The sequence below is a fragment of the Nerophis ophidion genome, linkage group LG29 (genome assembly GCF_033978795.1).
Source record: "Nerophis ophidion isolate RoL-2023_Sa linkage group LG29, RoL_Noph_v1.0, whole genome shotgun sequence".
Taxonomy (NCBI): Eukaryota; Metazoa; Chordata; class Actinopteri; order Syngnathiformes; family Syngnathidae; genus Nerophis; species Nerophis ophidion.
Window position 1 is genome coordinate 22,562,811 of NC_084639.1, and position 22,445 is coordinate 22,585,255.

Below are 22,445 nucleotides of genomic sequence, written 5' to 3' on the forward strand. Positions count from 1 at the left end.
TCTAAATGGGCGAATTTTGGCAAATTAAACGCCTTCTGTTTATTGCTCTGGTGGCGATGACGTCAGAACGTGACGTCACGGAGATAATATAGCCGCCATTTTCATTTTCAACACATTATACACACCGGTCTCAGCTCTGTTATTTTCCGTTTTTTCGACTATTTTTTGGAACCTTGGAGACATCATGCCTCGTCGGTTTGTTGTCGGAGGGTGTAACAACACTAACAGGGAGGGATTCAAGTTGCACCACTGGCCCAAAGATGCGAAAGTGTCTGCCGCCAGACCCCCATTGAATGTACCAGAGTGTCTCCACATTTGACCGGCGATGACAGACATGACACAGAGATGTATGGATAACCTGCAGATGCATTTGCAACAAAAAAGTCAACAAAATCACAAAGATGAGTTTTGTTATTGACTTATGTGCTAATCAGACATATTTTGTTGGGGCGTGACTGCCAGGTAATCGATGCTAACATGCTACGCTAATCAATGCTAAGATGCTATGCTAACCGATGCTAACATGCTATTTACCGGCGATGACAGACATGGCACAGAGATGTATGGATAACCCGCAGATGCATTTGCAATGATAAAGTCAACGAAATCACAAAGGTGAGTTTGTTGATGTTGACGTATGTGCTAATCAGACATATTTGGTCGCGGCGTGACTGCCAGCTAATCGATGCTAACATGCTATTTACCGGCGGTGCTAAAGCAGACATGGCACAGAGATGTATGGATAACCTGCAGATGCATTTGCAACTATATTATGTTTCCCATAAAAACGTGATTTCCTTTCTTTTCAATCACAGGGAACTGCCATGGACCTTTCATCATGATATGAATAAACACTCGATGTTTCTTGGACAGCTGGTCCCCATCATTTTATTGATGTCAATGGTACATGTACTATTTAAATATACATATACATACAATACTCTAACATTTATAACAAATCGAACCGTTTGGAAAGTAGTTGAAAATTGAGCAAGTTATGCTTATTTAAATAGTAGTACATGTTCCTTGACATCAACACACCACGTTTCCATATGAGTTGGGAAATTGTGTTAGATGTAAATATAAACGGAATACAATGATTTGCAAATCATTTTCAACCCATATTCAGTTGAATATGCTACAAAGACAACATATTTAATGTTCAAACTGATAAATGTTTTTTGTGTGCAAATAATCATTAACTTTAGAATTTGATGCCAGCAACCCGCGACAAAGAAGTTGGGAAAGGTGACAATAAATACTGATAAAGTTGAGGAATGCTCATCAAACACTTATATGGAACATCCCACAGGTGTGCAGGCTAACTGGGAAAAGTTGGGTGCCATAATTGGGTATAAAAGCAGCTTCCATGAAATGCTAAGTAACTCACAAACAAGGATGGGGTGAGGGTCACCACTTTGTAAGCAAATTGTCGAACAGTTTTAGAAAAACATTTCTCAACGAGCTATTGCAAGGAATTTAGGGATTTTACCATCTACGGTCCGTAAAATCATCAAAAAGTTCAGAGAATCTGGAGAAATCACTGCACATAAGCAATGATATTACGGACTTTTGATCCCTCAGGCGGTTTTGCATCAAAAACCGACATCAGTGTGTAAAGGATATCACCACATGGGCTCAGGAACACTTCATAACCACTGTCAGTAACTACAGTTGGTTGCTACATCTGTAAGTGCAAGTTAAAACTCTACTATGCAAAGCCAAACCCATTTATCAACAATAGCCTGAAACGCCGCCGGCTTGGCTGGGCCCAAGCTCATCTAAGATGGACTGATGCAAAGTGGAAAGATGTTCTGTGGTCTGACGAGTCCACATTTCAAATTATATTTGGAAACAGAGGACGTGGTGTCCTCCAGAACAAAAAGGAAAATAACCATTCGGATTGTTATTGGCGCAAAGTTCAAAAGCCAGCATCTGTGATGGTATGGCGGTGTATTAGTGTCCAAGGCATGGGTAACTTACACATCTGTGAAGGAACCATTAATGCGGGAAAGGTTCATACAGGTTTTGGAGCAACATATGTTGTCTTTTAAGCAAAGGTATCATGGACGCCTCTGCTTATTTCAGCTAGACAAGTGTTACAACAGCGTGGATTCGTAAAAAAAGAGTGGGGGTACTTTCCTGGCCCGCCTGCAGTCCAGACCTTTCTCCCTTCGAAAATGTGTGGTGCATTATGAAGCGTAAACTACGACAACGGAGACCCCGGACTGTTGAACGACTGAAGCTGTACATAAAACAAGAATTGGAAAGAATTCCACTTTCAAAGCTTCAACAATTAGTTTCCTCAGTTCCCAAATGTTTATTCAATCAATCAATCAATCAATCAATGTTTACTTATATAGCCCTAAATCACTAGTGTCTCAAAGGGCTGCACAAACCACAACACAAACCACTACGACATCCTCGGTAGGCCCACATAAGGGCAAGGAAAACTCACACCCAGTGGGACGTCGGTGACAATGATGACACAGTGGGACGTCGGTGACGATGATGACTATGAGAACCTTGGAGAGGACGAAAGAAATGGATGTCGAGCGGGTCTAACATGATAATATGAAAGTTCAATCCATAATGGATCCAACACAGCCGCGAGATTCCAGTCCAAAGCGGATCCAACACAGCAACGAGAGTCCCGTTCACAGCGGAGGCAGCAGGAAACCATCCCAAGCGGAGGCGGATCAGCAGCGCAGAGATGTCCCCAGCCGATACACATGCAAGCAGTACATGGCCATTGGATCGGACCGGACCACCTCCACAAGGGAGAGTGGGACATAGGAGAAAAAGAAAAGAAACGGCAGATCAACTGGTCTAAAAAGGGAGTCTATTTAAAGGCTAGAGTATACAAATGAGTTTTAAGGTGAGACTTAAATGCTTCTACTGAGGTGGCATCTCGAACTGTTACTGGGAGGGCATTCCAGAGTACTGGAGTGTTGTTATTGAGTGTTGTTAAAAGAAAAGGTGATATAGCACAGTGGTGAACATGCCCTTTCCCAACTACTTTGGCAAGTGTTGCAGCCATGAAATTCTAAGTTAATTATTTATTTGCAAGAAAAAAAAAGTTTATGAATTTGAACATGAAATATCTTGTCTTTGTAGTGCATTCAATTGAATATGGGTTGAAAATGATTTGCAAATCATTGTATTCCGTTTATATTTACAACTCATATGGAAACGGGGTTTGTATGTACTGGGCGGGGCCAGCTGCCTGAGGTAACACACATATGAAAAATGCTCAGAGCCAATCAGAAAGAAGGGACCATCTAAGCATACCCGCCCCCAAAGTGCCAAAACAAACATGACAGCGCAAGGAGAGATGCCAGGAGTACACAAAGGCACCACCATACTTGCCAACCCTCCCGGATTTTCCGGGAGACTCACGAAATTCAGTGCCTCTCCCGTAAACCTCCCGAAAGACATTTTCTCCCTAAAATCTCCCGAAATTCAGCGGAGCTGGAGGCCACGCCCCCTCCAACTCAATGCGAACCTGAGTGGGGACAGCCTGTTTACACGCCCGCTTTCCCACTATATAAACAGCTTGCCTGCCCAATCACGTTACAACATCTACGGATTTTAATAAAAAACTGCACACACAAGGAGACGAAGCAGAAGAACAAGGAAGTTACAGCCATGGCGACGCCGTCTGTAATAGAGTGATTCTATGTTGTCTGTCGCCATCTCCTGGTGAATGTTGGCTATAGCGTTATGGGGTTGCTTTTTGATTGGCCAACGATTTATGTGGTGTTGCGCACCTGACAGCAAGTGACTCTTGCCAGTACGCAAATGGCAGAACAAAGTTTACTCAAACAGTGAAAGGTATGTGTTGTTGGTTTTATTTTAGTAACCAGCAAGCACAGTACAGTTAGTAGAACAACTGTGTTTTATTACTGTGTATTTGATAAGTGCCGTCTGAAATTCAACTATTTATTTTATTTATATATATAATAAAATAAATATATAGCTAGAATTCACTGAAAGTCAACTATTTCATATATATATATATATATATATGTATATATATATATATATATATATATATATATAATATTAAGGGCGTGCTATTAAGCCATTGTCTTAGACGCCTTCCTTTGCATCCATGACTCTTCCTGACTATATTTTACAACCCCGCGCCCCCAACCCCGCCCACCTCAAACGACGCACGGGGGGGGGGGGGGGGGGGCAGGTTTGGTGCTAGCGGGTGTATAATATAGTCAGGAAGAGTCATGGATGCAAAGGATTCTGGGTATTTGTTGTGTTGCTTTTATGTTGTGTTACTCTGAGGATGTTCTCCCGAAATGTGTTTGTCACTCTTGTTTGGTGTGGGTTCACAGTGTGCTGCATATTAGTATGAGTGTTAAAGTTGTTTATATCACAACCGTCAGTGTAAACTGTATCACCCAGTATGCCTTGCAGTTGTGTACTGTATCTGAAGAAGCTACATACAACATGTTGCCGGACTGGCAAGTATGTGTTCTGTTGGCACGCAGATAGCATTGCGTGAAAGGCAGGCGCAATGACACGGTGTTGTAGAGGACGGTAATAGTAAAACCAACACGGCATGCCCTCAATGTGGTAGTCCGAGAGAAAATCGGAAAACGTTGACCACAGATGATGTCCGGGAGAGGCACTGAAATCCGGAATCTCATCGTAACAGTCTGGGGCAGGGGTAGGGAACCTATGGCTCTAGAGCCAGATGTGGCTCTTTTGATGACTGCATCTGCCTCTCGGATAAATCTGAGCTGACGTTGCCTAACTCGATAAGTAAAGAATATTTCCACTTGTAATCACAGTGTTAAAAATAATGTTCAAAATATAAAACATTCTCATGCATTTTTAATCCATCCATCCGTTTTCTACCGCACCTGTTCAAGAAGTTGCGTTAATGGTAAGAAGTTATTTATTTATTATTGGTTAGTGTGGAGCTTGCCCTCCTGGGGGTTCTTCAGACCCCCAAGCACCGACATGAGAGCCTGTTTCAGGGTTACAATATTGTTTTATTTTTCAATAAGTCTCTCAGTTGCTTTCCAGCAATAGTATTTCCAGCCCCAACCCAGTCTCTCCTCCTGGCTGCTGCTTATAACAGAGCGACAGGTGATTAGATAACAAGGCCCAGGTGGGCCGTCTACGCACATGTCGCTGCAGGCCTGCAGGCCACGCCCCCTCCACAGTTAGCTTCAGAATAACAATGTTATTACAAAGAATAAGAGACCAATTGGACTCTAGAAATGTTGGTCTTACTTAAAAATGCACGTGTTTGGTTGTGTTCAGTGTTAAAAAAAAATATTATATGGCTCTTACGGAAATATAGTTTAAAATATCTGGCTTTTTGGCTCTCTCAGCCAAAAAGGTTCCAGACTCCTGGTCTGGGGGGGTCGGCGATTATGCAGCTGAGCCGCATCAGAGATGTCAAAGAGCCGCATGGGGCTCCGGACCCACTGGTTGCCGACCCCTGATATATATGAAATATGTAAGAAATAATCGAGTTGGTGAATTAAACTCCCCTCTTAACTACGCCCCCCGCCCCAACCACGCCTCCGCCCCACCACCCCTCACCCCCGAAATCGGAGGTCTCAAGGTTGGCAAGTACGGGCACCACACGCGCGCACGAAGTGGAGAATCAGCGCGCGATAACAAGTTTATTATTCGCTTGGATTTTTGCCACTAATGTGACGCCATAAAATAAGGCCATGCGCGCACTTCACTCTAAGGCTGCTATTGCTGAAGGTTGCAGGTTTTGCGCTTGCGCAGTGAGAGGCGTTTCTGCCCACGTGACCCGCCTCCCTCCCAGGCGGCGCAGCTTTTTGACGCTGGCCAATGTCGTCCTTATGAGATGTTATGAGACGTGTTCCGTAAGAGCTTGCAGCCTACAAGTAGTGTGGAGGTTTGCGCACCAGGGACGAGGCGAACAAAACTCATATTCACTATTTTTTGTAATCATATGACGTACTTGAAGAAGAGCATGTTTCCAGCTAGCAGATACAGCAGTAAAGGTAGGTCGGCTAACATGCTACATGTTGCCAGCTCTAAACACGTCATTTATACCCAAATTAACTTAATATAAGTTCATATATTCCACTTAACTTGTTTACTTGCATGTGAAATTGTGACACTTATGCTCAAAGTGCTAGCATGGCTGCATTAGCATTTGGCTTACAAGTAGGGCAAAGTTCATTGGACAAATCAAAGATGTTTTTAGAGGACTCTTCACTATACGAACGATTTTTTGTGTCAGATATCGTCATTAACGTAATTTTTTATTCATTGTAATTTAAATGCACTGTTTCCTGTCATTTGTAATCAAAACATAAGTGTCAGACAAAGCTACGCTGGCTAGTATTTAGCATGCTGTGGGTCAGGGGTCTCAAACACGCGGCCCGCGGGCTAAATGCGGCCTGCGAGACGTTATTTTGCGACCCGCACCTTAAAGGGGAACATTATCACAATTTCAAAAGGGTTAAAAACAATAAAAATCAGTTCCCAGTAGCTTGATGTATTTTTTGATTTTTTTTTTCAAAATTTTACCGGTCTCGTAATATCCCTAAAATAAGCTTTAAAGTACTTGGTTTTCGCTATTTGCGGTGCGACTATCAATTTCCCTGTGACGTCATACAGTGCTGCCAATGTAAACAAACAATTGCGAATACCACAGCAAGATATAGCGACATTAGCTCGGATTCAGACTCGGATTTCAGCGGCTTAAGCGATTCAACAGAGTACGCATGTATTGAAACGGATGGTTGGAGTATGAAAGTATTGAAGAAGAAACTGAAGCTATTGACGCTATTCATAGCCATAGAGTGGCGGAATAGCTGCGTTAGCATCGCCGGTAAAATGTGCGGACCAAACGATCAGGACTTTCACATCCTGTGACACTGGAGCAACGTAAATCCGTCGATTGGTAAGTGTTTTTTTCGCATTAAATGTGGGTGGAAGGAAACGTAATATAGTTGCAAATGCATCTGCAGGTTATCCATACATCTCTGTGCCATGTCTGCTTTAACACCGCCGGTAAATAGCATGTTAGCATCGATTTGCATAGCATGTTAGCATCGATTAGCTGGCAGTCAACATCAACAAAACTCACCTTTGTGATTTTGTTGACTTTATCTTTGCAAATGCATCTGCAGGTTATCCATACATCTCTGTGCCATGTCTGCTTTAGCACCCCCGGTAAATAGCATGTTAGCGTCGATTAGCATAGCATGTTAGCATCGATTAGCTGGCAGTCACGCCGCGACCAAAAATGTCTGATTAGCACATAAGCCAACATCAACAAAACTCACCTTTGTGATTTCGTTGACTTTATCGTTGCAAATGCATCTGCAGGTTATCCATACATCTCTGTCTGTCATCGCCGGTAAATGTGGAGACACTCTGCCACATTCAACTGGGGTCTGGCGGCAGACACTTTCGCATCTTCGGGCCAGTGGTGCAACTTGAATCCCTCCCTGTTAGTGTTGTTACACCCTCCGACAACACACAGACGAGGCATGATTTCTCCAAGGTTCCAAAAAATAGTCGAAAAAACGGAAAATAACAGAGCTCATACCCAATGTTTACAATGTGTTGAAAATGAAAATGGCGGATGTATTACCTCGGCGACGTCACATTTTGACGTCATCGCCTCCAGAGCAATAAACAGAAAGGCGTTTAATTCGCCAAAATTCACCCATTTAGAGTTCGAAAATCGGTTAAAAAAATATATGGTCTTTTTTCTGCACCATCAGTGTATATATTGACACTTACATAGGTCTGGTGATAATGTACCCCTTTAATATGAAAATTTAATGCTGGTGCGGCCCGCAAGTTTTAAATGAATGGCTTTTTACAGCATCATACTTGTACACCCTCGATATTTCCAGGAGACTCCCAGCTTTCAGTGCCCCTCCAGGGGTAGTATTAATTCTCCCGGATTCCGCGCAATTAATAACATTAGGAGGGTACCGTTTTTAGTGTCTTCTACAACCTGTTCAAATAGCTTGCCAGCCCAGTCACATGTTGAATTTGGCTTTGGTGGACGCAATAAGCGACTGCAAGACATAGTTGATCAACAGCCACAGAGGTCACATTGTAGCCCTAACTTTTTCGGGCAACAATATACACCTCGTCCCCCCAACCCTGCCCCCTATTGTAGCCCGGAAGAGTTAGGGCTGCATTGGATTCTGGGTATTTGTTCTGTTGTGTTTAGGGTTGAGTACCGTTTGAATTATAACGATTCCGATTCTTTGTTTCTATTCCGATTCCTGACGATTCTCGATTCCGATTCTTTCTTTAAAAAAAAAAAAAAAAAAAGGCAGGGTCAAAAAAAAGTTTAGGATATTTTAAATGAGCTAGCTAACCTACATTCTTTCTGAATGAAATAGTCTGACATTCTCCATCAATTTTAATTCTATGAACTTTACTATAAATTCCTCACATGGCTGCTTTCAACTAGAATATAAATATCAAATCTATGAACTTGAATATAAATATAAATTATGAATACATTTGCACAGGGGTACACTTTCCTCAAGAGAGCTTTATTTTTGAAAACCTCATGAAAACACATTTACATAAGTGTATGATGCTGCAGGAAACTTCATGAAAACACATTTACACACACAAGTGTATGATGCTGCAGGTACTTTAACATGTTACCGTGCTCCCACTGATGGGCTAACCTGGTGCAGAAAAGCAAATAAACAATAAGAAACAACTTGCAAAACCCAGTCCAGATTAGCAGCAGGTACAGGGCGCTTCTTCGTTGGTGTTCAGCTGCTTCTTCTTCCGGGTCGGCGGACTTATTATTTTTTTTCAGTCGGCGGATCGAAACTAGGAATCGAAATTTAAACTTTTGAACGATTCCGGGAGAATCGGAAAGTTAGTCCCGGTTCCAATCGATACTCGATACCCAACCCTAGTTGTGTTTATGTTGTGTTACGGTGCGGATGTTCTCCCTAAATGTGTTTGTTAATCTTGTTTGGTCTGGGTTCACAGTGTGGCGCATATTTGTAACAGAGTTAAAGTTGTTTATACGGCCACCCTCAGTGTGACCTGTATGGCTGTTGATCAAGTATGTCTTGCAGTCATCTCTGTGGGTCTGCTGAAGCCTCACACACTATGCGACTGTGCCAGCACACTATTTGTATGGCGAAAAAGGCGACGAGACGACATGTTGTAAAGGACGCTAAAGACAGAGCAACGGCACGCCCTTAATATTTTAGTCCGGGGGAAAACAGGGAGAATAATTGCCCCGGGAGATTGTCGGGAGGGGTACTGATATTCGGGTGCTTCCCGGAAAGCCATTCAAAGAAGGTAAATTCATTAAAAAGTGCATGTTAGATTTTTTTTTCAAATATTTTCTTGGGGCCCAGCCTCACCCAGTTTCTGCATCCAGTGGCCCCCAGGTAAATTGAGTTTGAGACCCCTGCTGTAAGCACAATACCAATTATACAATTTTGCAAATTTGTATAATGCGCAATCTTTTTGCAAATTGCTTCCAGCTATATATTTGAATAATGTGTGGTGCACATTTTGCAAATCAATGGGCGCAATTTTGCAAATTTGTATTATGCACAATTTGTATAATGCACAATCTTTTTGGCAATTTTGGAAATTGCTTCCAGCCGTATATTGATTGTGTTGGAAGTTCTGGCTACGTGGGGTCAAGCAAATGTCAAATCGTCCTCCATGTATATATAGGGTCTAGCCCTATAAAATGAACAAATATTTTATGGCATTAAAATTGTACACAATACATGTATATTCATTTTAATCACTTTAAAATGCAACCGCACAAATGTATATAGGGTCTAGCCCAGTGGTTCTTAACCTTGTTGAAGGTACCGAACCCCACCAGTTTCATTTGCGCATTCATTTTTTTAAATTCAAGACAAAGTTATATGTTTCTGTTAACATTTTAGTACAGGAGACATATTCTAAATAACGAAGACTTACTTTAGAGTTCTTTGAACACGAGGGAAACATATTCTAAGTAATATAGGCTTAATTTAGAGTTATTTGGTTAGGGTCAGGGCCAGGGTTAGAGGGTTAGGGTTATAATAAGGCCATACCGAATAAGGCATTAATAAGTACTTAATAATGACTAGTTAAGAGCCAATGTGTTACTAATTTGCATGTTAATAAGCAACTGATTAATGGTGAATATGTTTCCCAAACTAAAGTGTTACCATGTTTTTTTTACTGGTGCACAAAGTGAACCGTGCATGAACATCACCTTGTTCAAACAACAAAACCAACACAGTGCATAAACTCACAACAAATTACACACCTGCAAATCAGTCAGCTGTTTCCGTATCCATAATACGCCGATAGGGAGAAGTTTGTATTTACACGATGAGTCGGGTGTGTTTTGACCTCCGCCGAATCCCTGAGGCCGACTCACCGAACCCTTAGGTTTCGATCTAACCCAGGTTAAGAACCACTGGTCTAGCCCTATAAAATGAACCAATATTTTATGGCAATAAAATTGTACACAATACATGTATATGTTCATTTTAATCACTTTAAAATGCAACCGCATTTTGCAAATTTGTATAATGCGCAATCTTTTAATAATGTGATTGTCACAATCCATTCGCACGGTCGCGCCATTTTCAAACAAAATCTCGTCTTAAATCTCGTCTTGCGATATGCAAATTGCTTGCGCACAATGGAAATTACGTATAATTTCCAAAGTGTGTGAGATTGGTGAAATGCTTACAACATAGGTTTGATACACACTTAAATAAATTGTCAGCAATAGCCAATTTGCTCAATTTGCCTTTAATAAATAAATCTATGTATATAAAAAAATGGGTATTTCTGTCCGTCATTCCGTCATACATTTTTTTTCCTTTTACGGAAGGTTTTTTGTAGAGAATAAATGATGGAAAAAACACTTAATTAAACGGTTTAAAGGCCTACTGAAACCCACTACTACCGACCACGCAGTCTGATAGTTCAGTGGTTCTCAAATGGGGGTACGCGTACCCCTGGGGGTACTTGAAGGTATGCCAAGGGGTACGTGAGATTTTTTAAAAATATTCTAAAAATAGCAACAATTCAAAAATCCTTTATAAATATATTTATTGAATAATACTTCAACAAAATATGAATGTAAGTTCATAAACTGTGATAAGAAATGCAACAAACAATGCAATATTCTGTGTTGACAGCTAGATTTTTTGTGGACATGTTCCATAAATATTGATGTTAAAGATGTCTTTTTTTGTGAAAAAATGTTTAGAATTAAGTTTATGAATCCAGATGGATCTCTATTAAAATCCCCAAAGAGGGCACTTTAAATTGATGATTACTTCTATGTGTATTAATATTCATTTATAATTGAATCACTTTTTTTCCAAATACTTCAAGAAAGAACACTACAAATGAGCAATATTTTGCACTGTTATACAATTTATCAAATCAGAAACTGATGACGTATATAATGCTGTATTTTACTTCTTTATCTCTTTTTTTCAGCCAAAAATGCTTTGCTCTGATTAGGGGGTACTTGAATAAAAAAAATGATCACTGAAAAAAGTTTGAGAACCACTGTGATAGTTTATATATCAATGATGAAATCTTAACATTGCAACACATGCCAATACGGCCTGTTTAGTTTACTAAATTGCAATTTTAGATTTCCCGCAAAGTATCCTGTTGAAAACGTCACGGAATGATGACGCGTGCGCGTGGTGTCACCGGTTGTAGCGGACATGTTCTTCCGGCCCAATCCAAGCTATAAATAGTCTGCTTTAATCGCATATTTACACAGTATTTTGGACATCTGTGTTGTCTTTTGCAATTTTTCAATTAATAATGGAGAAGTCAAAGAAGAAAGATGTAGGTGGGAAGCGGTGTATTGCAGCTGCCTTAAGCAACACAAACACAGCCGTTGTTTCCTTGTTTAAATTCCCGAAGGTGAAGCTTTACTATGGAACAGAGCGGTCAAGCGAACATGGTTCCCGACCACATGTCAACCGGCATGTTTCAGTGAAAAAATTGTGCTAATAAGTTGGCTCTTACCGTAGACATGAGCGGAGCTTGCGTCTTCCAGCTGCAGACTCTCTTACCTCCTCCCACTGGAGACACTGGCGGTCAACACACCTGTGGCCACACCCCTCCGACTTTTAGGTACCATATAATCTCATTAACACACTAGTAACACAATAAGCAGATAATGGATTTTCCAGAATCATTCTAGTAAATGTGTCCAATAACATCTGGATCGCTCCCCCCTTGCCTTTTAAAAAAAAATGTTTTTTTTTTTTGTTTGTTTTTTCTAGTCCTTCCCTCTCACTATCCTCATCCACAAATCTTTCATTCTTGCTCAAATTAATGGGGAAATCGTCGCTTTCTCGGTCCGAATCGCTCTCGCTGCTGGTGGCTATGAGTGTAAACAATGTGAGGATGTGAGGAGCTCCACAACCCGTGAAGTCACTCGCACATTGTCTGCTACTTCCGGTACAGCCAAGGCTTTTTTATTAGTGACCAAAAGTTGCAAACTTTATCGTCGATGTTCTCTACTAAATTATTTCAGCAAAAATATGGCAATATCGCGAAAGGATCAAGTATGACACATAGAATGGACCTGCTATCCCCGTTTAAATAAGAAAATCTCATTTCAGTAGGCCTTTAAAAGAGGAAAAAAATGAAAATAAAAATTTTAAACATAGTTTATCTTCAATTTCCACTCTTTAAAATTCAAAATTCAACCGGAAAAAATGAATAGAAAAACTAGCTAATTCGAATCTTTTTGGAAAAAAAAAAAAAATAAATAATTTATGGAACATCATTAGTCATTTTTCCTGATTAAGATTAATTTTAGAATTTTGATGACATGTTTTAAATAGGTTAAAATCCAATCTGCACTTTGTTATAATTACAAATTGGACCAAGCTACATTTCTAACAAAGACAAATCATAATTTCTTCTAGATTTTCCAGAACAAAAATTTTAAAAGAAATCCAAAAGACTTTGAAATATTATTTAAATTTGATAGTACAGATTTTCTAGATTTGCCAGAATATTTTTTGGGAATTTTAATCATACTAAGTTTGAAGAAATATTTCACAAATATTCTTCGTCGAAAAAACAGAAGCTAAAATGAAGAATTAAATTAAAATGTTTTTATTATTCTTTACAATAAAAAAATAAATTAAAAAAATACCTGAACATTGATTAAAAATGGTCAGGAAAGAAGAGGAAGGAATTTAAAAGGTAAAAAGGTATATGTGTTTAAAAATTCTAAAAGAATTTTTAAGGTTGTATTTTTTCTCAAAAATTATCTTTCTGAAAGTTATAAGAAGCAAAGTAAAAAAATAAATGAATATATTTAAACAAGTGAAGACCAAGTCTTTAAAATATTTTCTTGGATTTTCTCATTCTATTTGAGTTTTGTCTCTCGTAGAATTATAAATGTCAAGCAAAGCGAGACCAGCTTGCTAGTAAATAAATAAAATAAAAAAAATAGAGGCAGCTCACTGGTAAATTCTGCTATTTGCGCTATTTTTAGAACAGGCCAGTGGGCTACTCATTTGGTCCTTACGGGTGTTGGTGACCCCTGCTGTAGTGTGACACCTGTTGTTGTTTATCTATCACAGTGGGCTCCACTGGGAGTGATCAAAGGTCATTTTTTTAATTTGTGTTGGTGTTGTAGTTCTAACTATATCAACAAAATGATCATCATAATCATCTTCATCGGCCAAGTATGTAACATAAGACTACACAGAAACAAGATACACTCGCTATCAAAAGTTTACATACACTTGTAAAGAACATAATGTCATGGCTGTCTTATTTTTTTGTGATGGAGTGATTGGAGCACATATTTGTCGGTCGCAAAAAACAGCCATGAAGTTTGGTTATTTTCTGAATTTATTATGTGTCTCCTGAAAATGTGACCAAATCTGCTGGGTCAAAAGTATACATACAGCAATGTTAATATTTGGTTACATTTTCCTTGGCAAGTTTCACTGCAATAAGGCGCTTCTGGCAAGCTTCTGGTTGAATCTTTGACGTAGGGCTGGGTGATATGGCTTTTTTTAATATCTCGATATTTTTTAGGCCATATCGCGATACACGATATATATCTCGATATTTTGAATCAGCCTTGCATTAACACTTGATACATATAATCACACCGGTATAATGATTCTATGTGTCTACCTTAAAACATTCTTGTTCATACTGCATTAATATGTGTTCATTAAAAACTTTCATGCAGAGAAGAAAATCACAACTAAGTCAATTTACCAAAACTGTATTTATTAAGTTTTTAAGCAGTGGCACACACATTCATGTCATTTCCAAAAGAGAATGTGCAAGATTGTCAGAGACATTTTTAAACAAGCTATTAGTGCACTTTTGTGCTTGATGTCACTAAGATGACATATAAAATGGTAACTGTTTATACTTGTATCGCGCTTTTTTTCTACCTTTTTTTTTTAAGGAACTCAAAGCGCTTTGACACTATTTCCACATTCACCCATTCACAAGGCACTAACCAGGACCCATCAGGAGCAAGGGTGAAGTGTCTTGCTCAAAGACACAAAGAACATGACTAAGATGGTAGAAGGTGGGGATTGAACCAGTAACCCCTCAGATTGCTAGCACGGCCACTCTCCCAACTTCGCCACGCCGTCCCCGAAAAACACTAAATTAAAGTGAACTTTTTGTACAGAACGCCACTACAATAGTTTAAAACAAATAAAGTGCACTTTTGTGCATGATTTTGTGGGCGTGTTCCACCGAATAGAGATGTTGATATGCGGAGTATGCACTATTCATTCTCTAGCAGGTGACATTTCAAATGATGCTACATATTAGCAGTAATGCTACTTTTTGTAGCAATGCTTTAGCACCACACTTGACAAATTACGGTTGTCTGTTTGACATATTTCCACTTGAAGCCAAACCACCGCCAGACGATGGAGCCTCCTGCTGTTTTTCTTGGGAATTAATTCTTCCTTCATTTCTTACCAGATTTGCACCTTCTTTCTCTTGTATTCCCACTCGCACGGCTCTGCTAGCATCACAGCTAATGTTACCCCATGCTGCTACCGCGCTGCTCCGCGAGGGCGTATACGGATGTGACGTATGTAAGAATGTACGCTTACTGTCTGTGAGAAGGAGAGACAAGAAAGAGTGATAAAAGCCTGTAGTGTAATGCCCGCAGCTAAAAGCAACTGTGTGAGAACGTATACACGAATATCACAATATAGTCATTTTCTATATCGCACAAAGACAAACCCGCGATATATCGAGTATATCGATATATCGCCCAGCCCTACTTTGACCACTGTTCTTGAGAAAATTGGTGCAGTTCAGCTAAATTTGTTGGTTTTCTGACATGGACTTGTTTCTTCAGCATTGTCCACACGCATATTTGCCAACCCTCCCGATTTTCCCAGGAGACTCACGAATTTCAGTGCCTCTCCCAAAAATCTCCCAGGGCAAATATTCTCCTGAATTTCTCCTGATTTCCATCCTGATAACAGTATTTGGGGCGTGCCTTAAAGGCACTGCCTTTAGCGACCTCTACAACCTGTCGTCACGTCTACTTTTCCTCCATACAAACAGCGTGCCGGCCCGGTCCCATAATATATGCGGCTTTTACACACACACACACACACACACACGTGAATGCAAGGCTTACTTGATCAACAGCCATACAGTTCCAACTGAGGGTGGCCGTATAAACAACTCTAACACTGTTACAAATATGCGCCACACTGTAAACCCACACCAAACAAGAATAAGAAACACTTTTCGGGAGAACATCCGCACCGTAACACAACATAAACACAACAGAACAAATACCCAGAACCCCTTGCAGCACTTACTTTTCCGTGACGCTACAATATACACCCCCCTAGTTACAATTACTAGTTACTTTATTTCAAAAGTAACTCAATTACTTACACCAAAAAGTAATGCATTACTGTGAAAAGTAACTATTTAGTTATTCTTTTTTTAAGGCTCTCATTAATGCCCTTTTAGCCTTAATTTCAGTACTGTTATTGCACTGGAGAATAATACAATCTGTTGATCAACTTGACATGCATTTGCATCACTGAACTCTGCTAAGCAATGTGGTCTACAAACCCTGTTTCCAAATGAGTTGGGAAATTGTGTTGGATGTAAATATAAACGGAATACAATGATTTGCCAATCATTTTCAACCCATGTTCAATTGAATATGCTACAAAGACAACATATTTGATGTTCAAACTGATAAACATTTTTTTTTGCAAATAATCATTAACTTTAGAATTTGATGCTAGCAACACGTGACAAAGAAGTTGGGAAAGGTGGCAAAAATACTGATAAAGTTGAGGAATGCTCATCAACAACTTATTTGGAACATCCCACAGGTGTGCAGGCTAATTTGGAACAGGTGGATGCCATGATTGGGTATAAAATCAGCTTCCATGAAATGTTAAGTAATTCACAAACAATGATGGAGCGAGGGTCAACAATTTGTAAGCAAATTGTCGAACAGTTTTAGAACATTTCTCAACGAGCTATTGCAAGGAATTTAGGGATTTTACCATCTACGGTCCGTAAAATCATCAAAAGGTTCAGAGAATCTGGAGAAATCACTGCACGTAAGCGATGATATTACGGACCTTTGATCCCTCAGGCGGTACTGCACCAAAAACCGACATCAGTGTGTAAAGGATATCACCACATGGGCTCAGGAACACTTCATAAAACCACTGTCAGTAACTACAGTTGGTCGCTACATCTGTAAGTGCAAGTTAAAACTCTACTATGCAAAGCGAAAGGCATTTATCATGAACACCCAGGAACGCCGCTGGCTTCGCTGGGCCCGAGCTCATCTAAGATGGACTGATGCAAAGTGGAAAAGTGTTCTGTGGTCTGACGAGTCCACATTTCAAATTATATTTGGAAACTGTGGATGTGGTGTCCTCCGGAACAAAGAGGAAAATAACCATCCGGATTGTTATAGGCGCAAAGTTCAAAAGCCAGCGTCTGTGATGGTATGGGGGTGTATTAGTGCCCAAGGCATGGGTAACTTACTCATCTGTGGAGGCACCATTAATGCTGAAAGGTCCATACAGGTTTTGGAGCAATATATATTGTCATCGAACAACGTTATCATGGACGCCCCTGCTTATTTCAGCAAAAACAATGCCAAGCCACGTGTTACAACAGCGTGGCTTCGTAGTAAAAGAGTGCAGGTACTTTCCTGGAACGCCTGCAGTCCAGACATGTCTCCCATTGAAAATGTGTGGCGCATTATGAAGCGTAAAATACGACAACAAGACCCCGGATTGTTGAACAACTTAAGCTGTACATCAAGCAAGAATGGTAAATAATTCCACCTTTTCAAGGATTCAACAATTAGTTTCCTCAGTTCCCAAACGTTTATTGAGTGTTGTTAAAAGAAAATGTGATGTAACACAGTGGTGAACATGCCCTTTCCCAACTACTTTGGCACATATTGCAGCCATGAAATTCTAAGTTAATTATTATTTGCAAAAAAAAAAGTTTATGAGTTTGAACATCAAATATCTTGTCTTTGTAGTGCATTCAATTGAATATGGTTTGAAAAGGATTTGCAAATCATTGCATTCCGTTTATATTTACATCTAACACAATTCCCCAACTCATATGGAAACGGGGTTTTTGTACATTCAACACACAAAGACAAAGATATGTTTCAAAAGGGCCAACTTTTTTCAGGCCGGAACAAATTGACAAAACTATTTCAAATAGCTGCAACATAACATACATAAGTAACAAACGGGATAATAACATAATTGCTGTAAACCTGCCTTCGCCCAAGGAAGGCACACATGACATACACAAAGCCTAACCAGGCGTTTTTTTCCGTCAAGGAATTTTAAAATAAAATCATGTCTTCAGGAGATGTACACTGTACTGAAGCCCAGAACACTCTACACATTTCCCCAGTTTTAGTTTAGAGATAAGGAAAGATTGGCCTGGCCCACTCATGCTAAGTAGCCGACTGAAAGTGGGTGACTCCACTGTAGAAATAGCCTGCATTTGTTCTAACACATACGCTGCAATGGTTTTATCAATTTTGTCCTGGCTAGCAGTCCCTCTTGTTAAAATCCAGCCGCTGTTGCTTAGATGGGGGTGAAAGTGAAGTGGCATCGGAGTCTGTCTCTCTGTTTACTAGCTTCGTCGAAGCATGTTGCTTTTGTAAGTGTTTCATCAGATTTGAATTGCTGTTTTGGGCAGTAGATAGGATCTTTGATCCAAGACACAATTTCCATTTAACTAGGGATAGGCGCCAGCGCCCCCCGCGAGCCCAAAAAGGGAATAAGCGGTAGAAAATGGATGGAATGGATAGGGATGCACCAAAATGAAAATTTGTGGCCGAAGCCAAAGCCGAATAAAATTTAAACGCTTGGCCGAAGGCCGAATACCGAATAATGAATGCAGTTTTTCACAATTTTTTTAATATTGCATAAATAGCCTAGAATAAATATTTTGACATGTTTTTCAAATAAAGTAATTTTTTATTGAATATTGACATTTTCTTAATATTCCAGTAGTCTTTGCTTTTCAAAAAAAGCACAGTTTTTCATTTATATTAGGTCTTCAAACAAAACATGCGTTCCAAAAAAAACAAAGTGCATTAAAGTGGATAAACCCACAACAAATCAATCAATCAATCAATGTTTACTTATATAGCCCTAAATCACTAGTGTCTCAAAGGGCTGCACAAACCACCACGACATCCTCGGTAGGCCCACATAAGGGCAAGGAAAACTCACACCCAGTGGGACATCGGTGACAATAATGATCCAGTGAATGATTGTCCTGTTGGCAAAAGTCTGCTTAGCCACAGTAGATATGCTAATAATGTAAACAGAAGGCTTAAGTAAATCTCAATTAAGTGTGTGCTTATAACCTCTTACACTTATACAGGTAGCCTACACAACAGGCTAATAATGTAAACAGAGGCCCCACTAAATCTCAATAAGTGTGTGCTTGTAACCTCATACACTTATACAGGTACACAACATATCCCAACGTCACCACGTCACTGCACGTTGGTTGATTGCGTCACCGCGTCAAAAAATTGCGTCACACGCCACTATTCGGCCTTGTTTTTAACTCATTCTACCGAAAGCCGAATGTGGCTTTTTTTGCCATATTCGGCCGAATATATTCGGTTACCAATTAATCGGTGCATCCCTACATTTAACTATAATGTTATTTTCTGTGTGCTCGACAATAGAAAAGTGAGAATATCTCCATGTTAAGAAACTCGACTTCGGCTCCTCAATGAGGACTTGTTAGTAAACACAGACAATTCAGTTCAATCCAATATGTCCATGTATTTATATCCCACATAATGTTCTAAGTTTATATAAAAAGGTAAACAAATATGTTGATAGGTTGAAGAGGAAAACTATATCTCCTACTGTAAAGAAGCAAATTCAAAACTTTTTTGCCACTTTGACAATAATTAAAAAAGTAACCAACACACAAAATGTTCCTTAGACATAATATTGTGGAAACATTTTGGCTATAATATAAACTTTTTATAAATATGTCACCATGACGGCGTTCAAAGCGATGCTAAATTAGAACTTTTTAAAGGGGAACATTATCACAATTTCAAAAGGGTTAAAAACAATAACAATCAGTTCCCAGTGGCTTGTTGTATTTTTTGAATTTTTTTTTCAAAATTTTACCGGTCTTGGAATATCCCTAAATAAAGCTTTAAAGTGCCTTATTTTCGCTATCTTTGAAACCACTATCCATTTCCCTGCGACGTTAAACGGTGCTTCCAATGTAAACAAACAATGGGAATACCACAGCAAGACATAGTGACATTAGCTCGGATTCAAACTCGGATTTCAGCGATTCAACAGATTACGCATGTATTGAAACAGATGGTTGGAATATGAAAGTATTGAAGAAGAAACTGAAGCTATTGAGCGAATAGCTATTGACGCTATTCATAGCCATAGCATGGCCGAATAGCTGCGTTAGCATCGCCGGTAAAATGTGCGGACCAAACGATCAGGACTTTCGCATCTCGTGACACTGGAGCAACTTAAATCCGTCGATTGGTAAGTGTTTTTTTCGCATTAAATGTGGGTGGAAGGAAACGTAATATAGTTGCAAATGCATCTACAGGTTATCCATACATCTCTGTACCATGTCTGCTTTAGCACCGCCGGTAAATAGCATGTTAGCATTGATTAGAGTAGCATGTTAGCATCGATTAGCTGGCAGTCAACATCAACAAAACACACCTTTGTGATTTCGTTGACTATCGTTGCAAATGCATCTGCAGGTTATCCATACATCTCTGTGCCATGTCTGCCTTAGCATCGCCAGTAAAATGTGTAGACACTCCAGCACATTCAATAGGGGTCTGGCGGCAGACACTTTCGCATCTTCGGGCCAGTGGTGCAACTTGAATCCCTCCCTGTTAGTGTTGTTACACCCTCCGACAACACACCGTCGAGGCATGATGTCTCCAAGGTTCCAAAAAATAGTCAAAAAAACGGAAAATAACAGAGCTGAGACCCGGTGTTTGTAATGTGTAGAAAATGAAAATTACCTCGGCGACGTCACATTCTGACGTCATCGCCTCCAGCGCGATAAACAGAAAGGCGTTTAATTCGCCAAAATTCACCCATTTAGAGTTCGGAAATCGTTTAAAAAAATATATGGTCTTTTTTCTGCACCATCAAGGTATATATTGACGCTTACATAGGTCTGGTGATAATGTTCCCCTTTAAGGGTTTTTGAATGGAGACGATTGCAAAGCAAACTAAAAATATGACAAAGAACATGTTGACACATAAAAGTTTAGCAGAGAGAAAGTATATTTGTATCCACAAGGTGATTCAGGCTATCAAGCAAACACCTGCAGAGACGACCACCTTGCTCATGCTACAGAAGTGGCCCGAAACAATCGCATGGAGTGTTTATGCTAGGGTTCGCTGGGGGTGGCCTAACCGATCCATTGTGTATAAGTCAGTACGTGTCGGTGCACTAAATTAGTCCGACTTTTCAAATAGTTTGGCTCTAAATAAACCTCCTGCAACCCATGGAAACAACTTAACATATTAACAAATCGTGTTCGGTTTAAAACAAACTATTTGAGAAGCCAGACTAATTGAGAGCATGGAAAGGTAGTAAGTATTGAATCCATACTGAGATTGATTTATTTCCGTTCTCTTCTTAGATTTTAGTGCTGAATGGTTTAGGCCATGGGTCGGGAACCTTTTTGGCTGAGAGAGCCAATAAGCCAAATATTTAAAAATGTATTTCCGTAAGAGCCGTAAAATATTTTTTTAACCCTGAACACAACTAAACGCGTGCATTTTTAAGTAGGACTAACCTTTCTAGAGTATAATAGGTCTCTTATTCTTTGTAATAACATTGTTATTTTGAAGCTAACTGTGGAGGGGGCATGGCCTGCGGGCCTGCAGCGAAGCGGGGTGTTGCCAGGACCGGCCTCGAAATCAGCGACAGGTGCTTAGATGGCCCACCTGGGCCTTGTTACCTAATCACCTGTCGCTATGTTATAAGCAGCACCCAGGAAGAGAGACGGGGTTGGTGCTGTAGCCAGAGCGCGAGCAAGAACGAAAGAGAAAAAGACAATTGCTGGAAAGCAACTGAGAGACTTATTGAAAAATGAAACAATACGGTAACCCTGAAACAGGGTCTCATGTCGGTTCTTGGTGGTCTGAAGAACCCCCAGGAGGGCAAGCCCCACACTAACCAATAATAAATAAATAACTTCTTACCATCAACGCAACTTCTTGAAGGTGTGCGGTAGAAAACGGATGGATGGATTAAAAATGCACGAGGATGTTTTATATTTTGAACGTCATTTTTAACACTGATTACAAGTGGAATTATTCATTATTTATCGTGTTAAGCAGAGTCAGCTCAAATTTACCTGAGAGCCAGATGCAGTCATCAAAAGAGCCACATCTGGCTCCCGAGCCTGGTTTAGGCAATGGTCTAAAACAGTGGTGTCCAAACATTTCCCTTCAAGGGCCACATACTAAAAAGCAATGTTGGCATGAACTAGGATATACGCGATATATCGCGGGTTTGTCTCTGTGCGATATAGAAAATGACAATATCGTAATATTCGAGTATACATTCTCACGCAGTTGTTTTTAGCTGCGGGCATCACAATGCAGGCTCTTCCCACTCCTTCTTGTGTCTCGTTTTCACAGAGAGTAAAACTAGCCCCCTTTCTTTCATACGTCACATAGTGTCACGTCATACTTCACATACGTATACGCTTTCGCTGAGCAGAGAAGTAGCAGCGTGGCTAACGTTAGCTGTGATGCTAGCGGAGTGTTGCGAAGGTGCGAAAGAAGATGCGAATCTGGTAACAAATGAAGGAAGAATTAATTCCCAAGGCGGTGGTTCGGTTTCAAGCGGGAATATGTCGAATAGACAAC

General features: G+C 40.0%; 1 protein-coding gene across 1 annotated transcript in view; it reads left to right on the forward strand.

The window, feature by feature from the left end:
- Positions 1 to 5,963: 5,963 nt before the first annotated feature.
- Positions 5,964 to 22,445, forward strand: part of etfdh (electron transfer flavoprotein dehydrogenase) — a 55,333-nt gene continuing 38,851 nt past the window's right edge. Inside the window, exon 1 of the mRNA XM_061891979.1 lies at positions 5,964 to 6,008. Coding sequence (XP_061747963.1) covers positions 5,978 to 6,008 — 31 coding nt within the window. The 5' untranslated portion in view covers positions 5,964 to 5,977. The remainder of the gene's footprint in view (positions 6,009 to 22,445) is intronic.